This window comes from Falco peregrinus, chromosome 6 (genome assembly GCF_023634155.1).
Source record: "Falco peregrinus isolate bFalPer1 chromosome 6, bFalPer1.pri, whole genome shotgun sequence".
NCBI classification, from domain to species: Eukaryota; Metazoa; Chordata; class Aves; order Falconiformes; family Falconidae; genus Falco; species Falco peregrinus.
In genome coordinates, this window is record NC_073726.1 from 24,195,871 (window position 1) to 24,211,768 (window position 15,898).

Genomic DNA, 15,898 nt, shown 5'->3' on the forward strand with positions numbered 1-15,898 from the left:
TGCCAGTGTCGTACAGTGTCTCTTTAGCTCTGCAAAACTTATCTCTGCCTTCAGTATGATATGATCAGACTCAGTCACATTTAATAAGGAGCTGAGTTTGGCTGAGAACAGTTAATTATCTTTGAAATTAATATTAAACACTGTAGGGGGCACCTCTCCTCCCTGTTTTTGCCTCATAAAGAATAATAAGAAAAATTCCCTAAACCTTCAAGATCTACAGGGTCGAAAGGACTGGGGGAGAGAGAGAGGAAAAGGGATGTGTGGGGTGAAACACCCTCATCTGTGTCACTGCCTGGGTGCACTTCTGCTGGGGCTTGCCAGGGCAGGGGTCATGTCTGACACCTCTGGCTTCATCCCAGGGTTTGTGCTCTGTGTGCTCATATACCACCATGAAGATATTCCCCTGCATCCTCCACCTCAGTGTAGCTCCCAGGAGCCTGCGTTGAGCAGGAAGGAGGCATGTGGGCAGAGATGGTCTCTGGCTTGAGCAGCCAAAGCATGAACCCGCAGCAAGAGGAGAGGTTTATGGAGGGATGAGGAGCCACAGAGGACCCTAGGACAAGGTTCTGCTTGGCTTTGGACACAGGACAAATAACTTCAGGAAGGAGCCTGTATCTCTTGTTGGCCTTGGAGGAGCCTCGGTGGCTGGCTCAGACCAGAAGACAGAGTATTAGATGGAAAAAGCTAAATGAGGCAAATTCCTGTGGTCATCCAGGAAACGTGGCAATGTCAGGAGTTTAAGTGGAACCCAGATCAGTGCCTTAATCAGATGGGTGACTGTCCCTGAGCTTGTAGCTTTGGGGCCTCAGAGAAGAGCTGATGTTGAAGGGCATAAAAATTTCCACCTGTGGTAAGCTCCAGCCAGCTTGACAGTGATTTTCTAACACTGAAAATTAAGTTCTGGTGGTGTAGCAGGGTTTTTAATTTCATTTTTGGAAATAAATGAGGTATTGGCATGTGGAAGGTTATCCCCTGGGCTGGGGAAGGGGAGCCTTATTTGTGTCTGCATTAGGAAGCAGGGTGGCCCTGGAGGGGGCTGACCTTTGGAGCAGCAGTGGGCAGCAGGTGCTCATTTGGTGGTGTTTCCCATCAAATTGGGTTTTACTTTGGACTGGTCTGGTCTGGCCCTGTGGACCAAACACTGGTGTGTTTGCAGGTCCGAAGCTCATTTTCCAGTTGGATTTTTCTCCAAAAGAGATTCAGTCCCAGCATCATTCCGCGATGCGGAAGTGGGAGCAGTTAGGGCATTTTCCACAAAGGCATGCTCTGACCTGAATTAAAATGCTAACAGAAAAGCATTAGGTGAGTATCTTTTGCTGACCAACTTTGCAGGACTATATTCCTTTTGTTTCACTCTCCTTTCCTTTTTTTTCTCTTCTTCAATTCCCAGCTGACAACTGACAGGAACTCCCTTTCAGCGTGGGTTTGGTCACTCGCTGACAGCAAACGCGCCCAGCAGAAAATGCTCCAACTGCTGGCGTTTCCGAGCGGGGAAAGCCGCTTGGGCTGAATCTTGGGATCAGGATTACATCCCTTTAAGTCAGTCTCAGGGAATCCGCAACCTTTCCACGGCAACGAAGTTTTCTTGGTGCTTTCCTAGCAGCACAGAGAGCCGACAAGCATCAGCCCTGCACGGGGATGTTACCAGATTAGACCCAGCGGCACAATAGGCAGGGAAAAGTCCCACACTTTCCCATCACTGCTGCCGACCGGATCCCCACAGCTGGGCTGGGATCGCTTGTCCTGTGCTGAATGCATTACGTAAGGCAGGGATCGTTTGTCAGCCGCGATGGTACACACATAGCTGCAGGCAGATTATGCAGAGAGAGAGAGAGAGGAGGGAGAGGGAGGAAGGTCTCTCCAGGAACGGTGCTCCACGCAACTGAGGATTGCAAGTTGGCAGGTTGGCGGCTGGCCGAGCTTCCGTGAGGGTGTCGCTGGCGGTCCCTGACATGCTCTTGTTCGTGTGGGATGCTTGAGACAGGGACGAGAGACTAAGTTGGGGGACGAGGACTGGCATGAGGATCGGACCAAAATGGAAGGGCTTCTGTCTCCGATGAGAACGAAGGTAGGGGAAGATGTTAATGTCTTTTGAAGCTGCTTTTACCCGAGGAGGGGAAGGGGAGGTGCAGGGCTAGCTCTATGAATAGGGGGCTTGCCGAGCTTTTGTCTCTTTTCTTTTCTCTTTTTTTTTTTGTCTTTTTTTTTATTTATTATTTCTTTCTTCTTTCTGACAACTATGCTCATGAATGTAACTCGGCAGAGGAGCAACAGCAGTCGCCTCAAAGAGAGGACTAACCCATCACTGTTCCTCGACAGAGATGACCTTTGTAAATGAGTTTTGCCTTTTGGAGTAGACAGCCATATTTCTGTTTGAATTTCCAGTCAGAGGCTCTCATTGTGTCTGTGTGTCTGTGCGTGCTCCCCAGGGAGCCGCTCAGGGAAAGCGTACCTGCGGCGTGGGGAAGGATGGTGCTGGCGGGCTACCCCAGTACAGTATTTTCAGCAGCAAGGGATGCACGGACAAGCAAAGAAGGTGATTTTGTGCCCAAATACTCTGCCAGGGTGGGAGACCTCTTGGTGTGGATCCAGACCAGAAAGCTGTAAAAGTGAGTGTTCAGACCTAAGGGATTGCTGCACTTCTCTGCTGCCTTCTCAAGCTTCCAACTCTCTTTAAAGGCTTGCCATTAATCCTCGTTATTAAAGAAACTTGGATTCCAGCAGGGAAAAGCCAGAGACAAATACAGGGACGGTTTAGTTTGCAAAATCTCCTTCCATGCTATTATTTCTGCATGGTCCTGGGGGATAGACTGAATCCTGACTGAGTCACTGTCTCAATCCCATGTGGTAACTGCCTTGGGTAAATCTTTCTGATTTCGGTCCATCACTGCATGCAATTCAACCCTGTTGTATTGTATCTCAAGACTGGAAGAACTGGAATTCAATGACAGCTCTTGCAGGCAACAGAGTATCTTCGTGCATCTTAAATGTAAGCAGTTTTGAAGGTGTAGTCAGACCAGAGCTGTTTCATATAAATGCCAGACTAGAAAAAATACTGAGAAATACTCTGGTCCAGCTCCTGTGCTGAGGCAGATCAGCTAGTCTTGGTCTCCTCAATCACTTCACTGTCACCCACTATCTTAAATTAAAGGGTCTTCAATGATTGCAAGTATTTTCAGTATTAAAAGCTAGAAAAGTGCTCTAAATTTGCCAGCAAGTGGCTGTACTGTAATTCTCCAGGGGAGTAATTTATTTTTTTTCCTGTTTTAATTCAGTTCTTTTTTGTCTTGACCAGTAAGTTGGGGGTTAAAAAAAGGACCTGCCAAATTCACATAGCTCTCCATTACCAAGAATAATGTTAATGGACAATTTATAGAATGAAAGATTTACAAGGGATTGTAGACCCAGCCATTCATATCTCTCATTACTGAGGAATACGTCCATCAGTGTTAGCATTTGTAAGGCATTTTTCAGTATTTTTCTTTCTTAAAATCATAGGGGGGGAAAAAAACCCACAAAAAAACCCCAAAAAACTGCCCAGCAGATCTCATTTCCATTATTAGAAAACGAAACTTTCAACGGTTTAGTTGTTGTTTCCATTCTGCTCCTTTAACCAGGCTTGAAATGACTGCTGGAGGCAGTGTCTCCCAGAACTGGTGCGCTATCAGGTTGACGCATGGGTTACACTCAGATGTGTGTACTATCAGCACCTGCAGCATGCGTGCAGCTATAAAAATGACAGAGTAAGGGAAGTGGACCAGGACTGGGTATTATGTTTATTCATCTGACTTGCTTTGTAGCTGCAGCTGGAATGTAAACCCTAATAATACCATTCATAAAGTGTAGTCTCAGTTATCGCTATCAACTATTTATTGATCCTATAGAAGAATCTGCTTGGGAATATAGATTCGATCCTTTGGATCCCAATCTGCTGTAATATCAGAGAAAGGGACTGATTCTGACCTCCTCTGTGTATGAGAAAAGCTTCTCAAGCCAAAGTATTGTCAATTGCAATGATGTAAAACTGATGTGGTTCCTTTGAAGATCCAGATCCTGATGTCGGTGTTACGTTGCTGTTTAGCTGGAGTAGCTCCATGGCAGCCAATGGAGACATTCAAATGAACTCGGTGTAGTAAAGAACAGGATTTGACCCTTACATCTTTACCTTTCAGAGAAATAACAATGAGAAGATCATTTCAATAGATCTGAAAACTAATCTCATTTCCAAGACGCTTCGTAGCTGGCAGTGGCTCCCTGCTCATGTGCCAGAAAATTGAGCATAAAATCTCCAAATACAACCTTAATATGAGATGCCTACAAAAAAACTTGACAACAGCAAGGCTGCCAATGTGCCGAGACCCCTGCCTGTCACACTCCCTAATATTGCCTTGTTTCTTCCCCCTCTACTCCCCCATCTGTCTGATCCCATCTGTTGTCGCTTGGTTTACACTTAGGCTGCAACTGTTGGAAGGACATGAAGGACAGTGGGCTTCTGGTCATCTCAGGCAGCACTGCCTAGAACAAGCTTGGAGCATCTATGAGCTCCAAGACTTTAAGATTGAGGGGAAACATCTCCATGTTACAGTGAAATGCAAATAAAAGCTCAGGTTTATCTTTAGTGTCCCAGGCAGATAGATTCAGTCTGCTCAAATCTAGACATAAAATTAAAAGCCCAACAGTTTGCTTTGTTTCCATGAGTAGGTAGGAGTAAGGTCTGACTCTCACAGGCACCTCTCACAGTCTGCCACCAAGGGGCGAGGACAATGTGCATCTGCCTCTCATAGCCAAACATGCAGAGCTCTCTGTAATTAAAATGAGGTTCAAATCCCTGCAGGTGTGCCTGGGTGAATCTCATGGTGGTGGACTGAAAATATGATTGCCGTCAGCTCTTTGGTCCCTTTTACATACAGGTTCCCACCCCACAGCAGAGCTGGCAATGGGGCAGGTGGGCACATCCTGACTTCAAAAGCCCAATTTATGGTGTAGGAGAGCTGGAGCTGAGGTGCTGTACAGAGCAGAGATGTGGGCACACGTCCTCGCCTCCCCATCCAGCAGGGCTTGCCAGGAGAAGGCTGGGAATACACAACCAAGAGCAGATTTCACAGGGGACTTGTTCTTCCCATCCCACAAAGTGATACCCATTTGATTACCGGGCCATGCTAGGTGATCATAGAGTGGGGTGCTTAATAACTTAGAAACTCTTTAAAAGTATTTGTTGAGGTAAATTAGGTATCAAACGTTAAGTGCATTACACCATGTAATGGACTCCACTGCAGTAAGTCGCAGGTGATGAATATATTTCCACTTCTGTGCAACTTGTATGCTCAAATGCAGGAATTTAAAGGAAAGTGGACAAATACATGGTAAAATGAGCTGGTATATCAAAATTGAGGCAGGCAAGTGGAATGCCTTGAACAGAAAATTTACTGTATTTTTGGTGTTGATTAAATTTTACATGACTAGAAGTAATAGTGGGTTATAAACATTTGGTGAGTTAATGGTGATACTGATAAATATTGCCAGAATCAGTTGAATCCTGTAGCCTCGTACGTCTGAGCCCCCTTTTTAAGAGCAAATGAAGGTACACAATAGCAATGTCCCCATGCCACTTTAAGAGACTGTGAAGTTGATTGAGTACCACGGAGTGAAAAGAATGAAGAAATTCATAAATATTACACTCCTTTTGTTAGTCTCCATTTTAATTTGTTTTATAATCCTCAACACATGCACAATTTGCCTTAACCCTCAGTGCATTGCCTTCAGCAAATTACACTGGCATAAGAATTTCAGTAATTTCAGTTTCTCCGCTGCTGACACTTGCCAGTGCACGCTACTGAATTTGCAATGAGCACCTGGCTCGAACCACACAGAACTGGCTAGCTGCTCTGTTTTCCTTTGAGAAGCCCATTTTTTGGCGCTTTTCTGTTTATCAAAGCAGTGCTTTTCTTTCAGACTGGCTGAAAGAACTTTTTCAATGAACTTTTCCTCTGTTCAGAAACACACACAGAGGGTAAATGGAGATTAATTACCGTTGAATTTACTAAGCTTTGCATCCAAAGATAATGAATTTTGAGTGTTCCTGTGTACAAAGAATTCAGCAAGGGGACTCAGTAAATAATGTGTGTAATGTTTAGATAGTGCTCTTAAAACATTAATGGGGTTGTTCTCTCTTATTGAATCTTATTAACTTTATCTGTTTATTATAGATTTTGTGGATTAGCAAACTCCCATGGTGTTACTGTTCATTTGTTAAACCCTGTTGGCTCTACTTTCAAAGCAATTTAGGTTTTGACCGCTAGATTTCTCAGAAAGAATGGTTAAGTTGTCCTTTGTGCATTACTTAGAGAAGTTCACAGCTGCTCAAGGCAGAGAAACTTTGGGAGGTACTACACCCCCCACAAGCCTTAAACAGCAGAAGGCTGTGATGGCTGGATTCTGAGGTCGCCAGGGGTGGAAATGGGAAGGGAAGATTATCCAGGAGAAAGGGAAGACTAGTGTCTGGCTTACACCTCTGGATAGGATTGTTGTGGTCTTCAACCTGCTTGGTTGAAAAAAGAGGTTTACACAAGCAGCTTTTTTATCATAGTGTGAGGCTGTACCTAGCAAAGCGTTTGAACAGATTCTGAGCTTCAAGCTCACAAGCTGTCCTGTGGAAATCAAACTTTTGGATCCTGCACTTTATGGAGAGCTATACATCCTAAAATCACCTTGTGGCACTCTTGTACAAGCCAAAATGCAGAGTAAACCCTTTGCATATCTCATTAAACCATTCCTGGTATTTTTAACAATGGCAAAAGGACCAAATGCAAAAGGGGGCACATGTCCCCCCAGCAACACATATGTCTGAAATCTCAGATCCCTCTTTTGATACCCCTGTATATTTAACTCCTATTATGAATATCCCACTGAGATAGACACACACAGGTGCTAGTGACACTTTGGGATTTCCAAAGTCATTTTGGGGTTTCAGACCTCCCGGCTGGAGTACTTCACATGGGCAGTGAGCACCCAAAGACTTCTGGTTCCAGTGCAATCACACATGAGCTGACACAGCAACCTGAAGTCCATTTTTTGGACCGGGAAGTGCTGGTGCTCTCTCAGCAGCCCTTCCATGGGGCACTGGCACAGTCCACTGAGCAGCTTAGGGGGCACTTCCTTCCCTGCCTGGTTAGCAGCTTGACACAAAGGTTAGTGAGACCATATGTAATTCTCTGAGCTTGTAGATGGTTAAAAAGAAAAGCGAATCAAGAAATAATGAAGTCTTATGTCTGCTATTGTTAATCATAATTTTATAAATACCTGGGAGAGAGGATGTAGGGACATAACTCAGCAGAGTTTGGCTTTGGAATAACTGCCATAATATTATGCCTCTAGAAAAGCAGAGCCCTTTCAGTTCTGTAACATTTTCCTAAACCCATTCAGATTTAAAAACAATATATCACTGAACACAAACTCAAAAGGTTATTTTTCCTCCCCGGCTGTGCTTTCTATCAGTGCAGTGAGATACTATGCCTGACTGGGCCCTGCCCTTACGTGCATTTGCAGCAAGGGTGGGTTATTTACTGTGCAGGGCGAAAGCATCCTTGCATACCCAGGGCAGGAGCTGGACACTGCACCGTTAATGAAAATTGCATTGCAGTAGTGCTAAGAAGTCAAAGTCCAGCCTGGGGACTGGCGTGCTTAGCGCTAGCCATACATACAATGAGAAGACAATGTTCCCTACTGAATGCTGAGAGGAAATGGGGACGTTTTGCTTCTGTCTTAAGAAGGAAGGATTGCAGTGCAGATTCTGATATCTGAGCTGTGATTCAATGTCCAGGTGATGCCATCCTTTCTCAGCATCCTCAGCAGCACAACAGAGTCCAGGCTACACCATCCTAGCATGAGGCACCTTTGGGTGCACAACAGGTTGAGCTGGCTCAGCTCTTGCTGAGCGCTCCCATGATGACCATCAGACAGACCTTGATATGGACCAGGAGGATCACAACGCTAGGATTGCTTTGCCTTGCACAGACAATATGGTCACCTGGTTGGGATCCCCAGTCTGCCATCAGCTGAACATCAGGACCCATGTTGCTGGGATATGCGGACAGGCTTGGCACCCTGTTGTGTTGGAGCCTGGAATGATCACAACATGTCTTGGTGACCAAAGCTCTCATATTGTGTTTCAAATGCCACTGGGTCCCTTCAGGGGATTCAAATAGAAACTGCTTCAAAGGGCCCTGCTCACCTCCCACTGTCCAGACACCATGTCCCAGCTCAAGCCACCCTGCACCTTGGCCTCAGTTCTCCATGTCTTGCTCAGCCTGTGCAAAGCCCAAGCTGTAGCAGAGGTGCCTGGGAACATCTCAGGTCCCCAAAACCTTCCTGAAGCTGAGTTTCTCCAGAATTGCCCAAGGACCTTCTCTTGGCTCCCATGGGACCCCACGGAAAAGAACACTGGGTGGTTATGTAAAGACCAGAATGATACCACGCTGAAATAAATAATAGCAACAATAGCAATAATAACATAATAATAAATAAATAAATAAATAGAATTAAAAATAAATAATAAATTGAAAATGCAGTAGGACCAGGCATTGACTGGAGGAATCAAAGAAAAGTGACAATGACAGCATTGGGAGCATAAAGCTCACCAGCTCAGCATGTGGGTTACAGGTTTCAGGGGGGTTTAATAAGTGCAGAGAAAATACAGTGGTGAGCAGCCATATTCCTAGTCATTCAATGAAGCAGTTTGCTGAATGGGCAGCTGTTGGTGAGACAATTGGTCATCCTTCTCAAAAGCAGAACTTGGACAGAGCCACCCGCTATTAGCAGTGAATCGCAGGTTGTATCTGCTGGGGAAGGTTGCAAAGTCTTAACTGCTGTAAAAATGGGAAAGATGAAAAAAAATGGGAAAGTTGCAAGGATGATTATGAAACAAAAATGATGGTTGTCCCAAAATGCCAGCATAGTAGTTATCTGTGGAGGAAAACAGCTTTCCTGCACAGCTGTTTGATATAGAAGGTCATTTTGAAGGCAGTTATTTGTAGGGACTGTGTGTGTTTAATGTTTGGGACTATACAGAATGCAATAAAGCCCTTGCACAATGTGTATTTCATGTACAAAACATCTGACCCATGACCAGTGCATACCAGCATAGTTTGAAGCACCTCAGCATGCACTTCAGCAGTGAACAGGTATTCCTTGTAATATTTTACTGGGTTTAGATGAATGTAAAAATATGCACACAGCTGGGCGTGTGGGCTTTCTTCCTGAGAATGAACACCTAATGTACTTCAACTTTCCCATTCCTCTTTTACCTACATTGAAATACAAACCCCACCAAATCTATGAGATAAAAAACCTGACCCTATTTGTGATTCAACCAGCAAGACAAAAATCCCAGACCCTTCAGGCTGTTCTAGTTCAGAGGAGACCTGAGGACAGATAAAGGTGTCTTTTTGATGTAATTTATAAACATGTAATAATGTCAACAAACATACAAAGTCCAGTTTACCTCAGCACAGCAGTTATCAAACAAATGAGAGGGCAGTTTTCCTGCTCAAGGTGCCTTCTTTCATGCAGCACCCACCCACACCTACGTTTTTCCTTGGTGCCTTGGTCCTTAGCTTGGTTATACTATGAGGGAGGAATTTTTTCCCTCGCTGAGACAGCCACAGGTATCACAACACATGGAAGACAAGCTAAGGGAGTCAATCCCTTCCTCTTTTTAAGCTTCAGGTCCCCATTTGATTTTTTTAGGGAAGGTCCTTGTCCCTTTTGTGCAGGAGCTCAGCTTCTGTGGAGGTGCTGTGTTGCAGCTTCCCAGCACCCACACTCTCCCCGTGTTCAGAACAGCAAAACCTCCCCAAATGCAGCTGTCCCCAGATAGAGCCATTGACTCAGGTCACATATCACAGGCAGAAAGCTGCTATTGAAGGCTGGATTAATATTAAATGCAGCATAAATAACAGTAATACACACACACACCACCACCACCACCCCCCACTCATCTTTTACAAAATTTTGTTCACGGGTCTCCCATGAAACAAAACCCAGAGGGAAGCAATGGCTCTCATGGCATCTCATGGGGTCCCTTGGGTTGCAGTGCTGATGGGGCACAGCCCAAAGCATCACCCAAACCCATCCCAATCTTTCTGAAAACATTCAGATATCATCGCTCTTCCGCTTATCCAGGGCTTGGGAGCAGAAATGCTTGCAAAGTTTGACTCTGCTGAAATAACATTAAAGATAGAAGCAATCTCCTGGGTAGGCAGCACTTAAACCACTTAGGGCTTTGAAGACAGGAGGCCAAAACCAATATATCAAGTGAGTTATCAGCCAGTCCTGTCTTCCCTTCCTCCCCTCCCTCTGGCTTGGAGCTGCAGGAGCTCAGGTCCTTTGATGTAAACCTGTCAGACATTTCGGTCTCTCCCCCACTCTGCCCTGCCCTATTCTTCCACATACACATTTGTGTGAGATTTTAATTATAGGCATGATCATATTGGTAAGAAAACCCTTCCTTAATTACACGCTCAATTAATTCTAGTAGCTCAGGAGCTGAAAGACAAAGTTAGTTGAAGTCATTACTGCTTCATCTAAAGCTGGATCTCTCCGTGGCCAGGTTTGGAATAATACTGTGGAAGTAATTTTTCTTTAGGAAAATGGATTCCATTTAGAAGAGATTAAATTATTTTGGATAGAGGGAGTTAGAGTATTATCTGGTGCCACTGAAACTCTTTTCCAGCAAGACTAATTACTTACAGGACTAATCTTTTCAGTAAACACTCCTTGATCAGGCCCAAGAAATGCACAGTACAAATAAGGCAATATTCAGCCTCATTACGGCTGGTACAACCCCTCCCCTCCTACACTGTGGTCTTTAGAGAGAGATCAAGTGAGATGAGAGATTAAATGTGGCTTTGTAACGCCAGATAACTCTCCACGGCACCAGTGTCCCAGTGTTTATCCTCATGCCTTTGCTGGTAGGTGGGAAGCACGTGTATGGGACCAGGGTAGGGATGCCTGAGGAACCTCCAGGCTGAAGCCAGCTCATCTGAGCTTTAAGCCAGGATCTATCTCTGCCTCTGTTAGAGGGGTGACTCCCAACACATGGGGCAGGCAGCCTGTGTGGCATCCCCGGGATCCCTGCTGACACCTACAGCAGCACGAAAACTAAGGCACAAGTGCAGGTGAAACAAAACCCAAGATGGGGCAAACAGTCTAGGAGACATGGGAGGATGGGAACAGAGTATTAGAGCTGGAGTCAAGAGTTTGAGAAGTGGCATCCAGGACTAAATAGATTAAGTCTGGCATGGACAAGTGAGGGGTGGAAGGGCAAAGACAAGGCGGACAACTTGTGTCCCTGGTGTGGCAACCTCCTTCAGCCCAGACTCTGTGTCTCAGCTGGATGTGAGAGGTAAAATGTGCACGTGCAAAGCTGCTTTGTAAAGAGGGAACAACATCAAGATGCAAAGTTGAGAAATATCGGAGCAAGGGACATCCCTGCAGCCCTGTCCCATCTAATTATGCAGTTGCACACCATTTTTCCACAAGTTTCTTCTCATCTTGTGCATAAGAGGGACAGTGCCCAGGTAATGAGTGTCTATTCCTTATTTTGTATTCTCCTCATTTCTCAGTTAATAACCCTAGGTCTTATTTACTGAATACTGCCCTGAAAACAGAATTATTCATTTTATATTTCTGTAGCATTAATTGCAACAGTATTAAAGTTCATCAAAATCTTTAATCAGACTCTGGGTTTGTCTCCATTTAACGGATGCAGAATTGAGCCATGAAGGAATTGTTAAAGGTCTCCAGTTTTGGGCCATTTCTGACTTTTCTGCATCCTTAACATTATACAGCACTTTTTGTGTTCATTGTGCCCCTCACCCATTTGCCTCTGGCAGAGCCCAGGCTTTCTTCAAGTCAGTGCCAGGGATAGCACTCACAAACCTGAAAATAAACTTAGGTGTCAGGGATCATTAGTAAAAGTCTGGGAATATATGAATCAACATATCACCAGCTGTCTTCACCCAAAGACTATTTAATCTTCTGCAGTACTCCTCAGCCTCATTCCCTGTACACCTTCTGCCTGCCTCAAATGCCAAAGAGTCCTTCAGAAAGCAGACACCTTCACTGATTCATCCTTAAGACAGCTCCACCCTACACAAGGAAGAAGGAAATCATGGGGGCAGAAGGTAGGGTGAAGGCAGCATATGGTCATGCAATTGAAAATTGCATCATAAAACATCCATTTATGCCTGGCATTTTCGAACTTCTCACCCAATGCAGGTTCCATGTGTACAACACCAACATGCATAAGACTATTGTCATATGGCTATTCTTTACCCAACTTCATGTTATATTGTCATATGGCTATTTTTTACTTAACCTCATGTTATTAATACCATCTAGGAGTTCAAGATAAATTCACAGCACTTTATCATTCCTCCTCACACTTTTTTGGAGTAGCCCAGACTGACAAAACAGATAGCTGTGGGAGTAAACCCTCACAGAGCTGAACGGACTGTATGAAAAGGCCAGGCAGCTTTTGAATGCACAAATAAAAATACAGCACTGTGACAAAAACATATGCTGTGGGTGGGGGGTGAATTTGTGCCTTCCCATTTACATCTATATGCCATCTTTCCCTGGAATAAACTACTTTGTCCACAGGAAAAGCTGCATCTGATTTTTTGTCCACATTTTGATAGGGTAGTAAAGAATGCTTGATAAAATGGGGTGTGACTTTTACAATGTGTTGCAACTCATTTTTAGAAATATGTGTCTGCATACTCCAGTAGTTACTCTATTTTAAATCACTCATGCACATTTACTGATGGTATTTGCATTCTTGTTGAATGTAGATTGTCTAATTAGGAAACATAATATTATTATTAAGGTAGATTGTCAGGTAGATTAAGAAAAAAACATTAAGCAAAAAACATTGTTTGGCATTTCTTGAGCATCCAACCAGTGCTTTTCAGGTTTCAAAAAATTTATTGCTTAAACCACGGGTTTGTCACATATATATGCATTTCAGGGTGTTTTGAAGATCCTCTTAAAACGGGTGATAACCGTGTGCTGGTGCTTCAGCAAGCACAAGGGGAAACATCAGCCAAATATTTCAAACCTCTCCCACGGGCATCACAAACCTCTTTCCCCAAGTGAGCCAGCATTCCTCCTGGGTACAGCAAAAAGAAAAGGGAAAGGTAGCAGAACAAAAGCAAGTGGCTGAACTGACTCTGCATAGGGTCAGAGTCTCTGCTAACATAACTCCTGAAACGCAGCAGAGAGAAACTGGAACTTCTCATACATGCAACTCAGTGCCAGACTTATTGGCAAGAATGACTCACGTTAATATAGGAACATCACAGATGCACAGAAAGATGGTAAAGCTATTTGGAAGGCCATCAAAGGCTGAAAACAACAAATACCAAAGGGAAAAAAATAAGGGGGGGGGGTGCTGTTTGCAGAAAAAAAAACAATAAGAGGGACGCAGAGGGGCTGGAGCATGTTCAGAGCCGGGCAGGGGCTGGGGCAGGGGCTGGGGGGGGCGGTGGGGGGAGCTGGGGGGGTCAGCCTGGAGAGGGGGGGCTCAGGGGCACCTGGTGGCTCCCTACAGCTGCCTGAAAGGGGGTTGCAGCCAGGTGGGGATCAGTCTCTTCTCACAGATAACAAGCAATAGAACAAAAGGAAACATCAAGTTGCACCAGGGGAAATTTAGATTGGATGTTAGGAAACATTTCTTCACCGAAACGGTGGTCAGGCATTGGAACAGGCTACCCAGGGAGGTGGTGGAGTCACCATCCCTAGAGATGTTTAAAAAAACGCATAGATGCAGCACTTAGGGACATGGTTTAGTGATGGCCTTGGCAGTGCTGGGGTAACAGTTGGACGTGATGATCTCAAAGGTCTTTTGCAGCCTAAATGATTCTATGATTCTATAACATTTTTCAGTCTGGACAGGAAAAGAGAAAGGGGTTTGTGTTGGTTTTTTTTCCCTGTGACAAGTACATACACCATTAAATCAGCTTAAGCCATTAATCTTCCCCAGGAGATATCACCCACAGCACAAACAGGGAGATGAAATAAAGCTATGTTGCCTATTATGTATGTTGCAAAAGAATTAGTGTCAGTGAAGAAAAGACCAAACCCAAAGGAAATGAAATGCAAGACAGAGACTCAGCAATGCAAAAACTTGTGTTACACCACCAACCTTGAAGGAACCATGCCAGTTTGTATGCAGTCAGGAATGCGGCCACTCTTTTGTCTGTGTGATGCTCCAGGCAGTGCAGAAGGACCAAAAATCAGGCATTCTTTAAAACTTTCACTTCTAGAGGTGAACATGTTACAAAACATGATGCCTTTGTAGGCAAGTCATGATTTTTTTTAGCAAAGAATCAGAAATATTTGCACTGGTATTAACAAACTATCATGGTTTAACCTCAGCTGGCAGCTCAGCCCCACGCAGCTGCTAGCTCATTCCCCCCCTCCCGGTGGGATGGGGAAGAGAATCAGAAGCATAAAAGTGAGAAAACTTGTGGGTTGAGATAGAGACAAGCTTAATAAGTAAAGCAAAAGCAAGGAATTCATCCCCTGCTTCCCATGGGCAGACAGGGGCTCAGCCATCCCCAGGGCAGCAGGGCTCCAGCACCTGTGGTGGTGACTTGGGAAGGCAAAAGCCATCACTCCGAATGTCCCCCCCTTCCTCCTTCTTCCCCCAGCTTTACCTGCTGAGCATTTCGCCATAGGGTACGGGATATCCCTTGCTGGGGTCAGCTGCCCCCCAGGCCCCAGCTCCTTGTGCCCCCCAAACCTGCTCACTGTGGGGTGGGATGAGTAGCAGAAAAGCCCTTGGGTAGGTGTAAGCGCTGCTCAGCAATAACAAAAACACCCATTATCAATGCTGTTTTCAGCACAGGTCCACAACACAGCCCCATGCCAGCTACTGTGAAGAAAACTAACTCTACCACAGCCAACACCAGTGCACAAAGTAAACCAAAATCAAACCAAACTGAAAATCAGAACCAAGGAGAGATTCATGGCAATTCACAAAATGAGAAATCTTAGAAATATTTCCAAAAAACTAAGGAACTGCTTAAAGACTTCCCGAAGCAAAAATTAATGCAGAGCATTTGCATTCATTTGACAGAATTTATCTACTCTTCTGCTCCATAAAACCTAAGTGCAGTACTTAACCTGCAACCCCCAGCGATGTCTGGTGTGTGCTACTTCCCAGCCCCAGCGATGCTCAGAGACGTGCTCTGGAATGCAGAATGAAGTATATGGTAGAGTCTCTGGGCTGAAGGGAAATCGTTATTACACAGCAATCAATACTGTGCATCTTGCATGGCTTCTCAGCTTCTCTGACATCCTACCATAGCTGTCAGAGGTTGGGATTGGGTTTTTTTTCTGATTTGAATAAGGTCAGAGTTTGTTTGTGGGCTTTTGATTTGAATCAATTTTCTTCCTTTTGTCATGATGACAACACTCCTAAATTACCCAGCAGTGCTGAAACCTCTGTATACATCATTTTAGCACCTGGGGACAAATGTAGTGATGGTGGGGGTGAATGCTGTCCTCTCAAAATCAGTCCAGCTGAAAGTGCAGTATTTTGAATCAATTTGTTCCATATGCTTTGTGGGTTTTTAAGTGTACGAGTAAGACAGGGAGAAGGGAGTGGGATTAAGCACTTTCCTCCCTATCATGTGTTGAAAAAGAGGATAGACACAGTCCTGTGGATGCCAGACTTGCAAAGGCAAAGACTTTTACTATTCCCAGGTGGTCCTAGAAATGAACCGTCTGGACACAGCTTGGGATGGACCATGATGCCAAGATCCTTCTGCCAGAAAGTAATGGGATTCACTGAGTCTCTAAGACTCTCACAGGGTGGAAATTTGGCTTAAAATTT

General features: G+C 44.7%; 1 protein-coding gene across 3 annotated transcripts in view; it reads left to right on the top strand.

Annotated features, from left to right (window-relative positions):
• Nucleotides 1-15,898, top strand: part of FRMD4A (FERM domain containing 4A) — a 387,455-nt gene that overhangs the window by 90,964 nt on the left and 280,593 nt on the right. The window contains exon 1 of one of the 3 annotated variants that reach the window (XM_055807273.1): nucleotides 1,842-2,068. The exons of the other annotated variants lie outside the window; for them this stretch is intronic. Coding sequence (XP_055663248.1) covers nucleotides 2,036-2,068 — 33 coding nt within the window. The 5' untranslated portion in view covers nucleotides 1,842-2,035. Of the gene's footprint in view, nucleotides 1-1,841; nucleotides 2,069-15,898 lie in introns of those variants that run through there. 3 annotated transcript variants of the gene reach the window in all.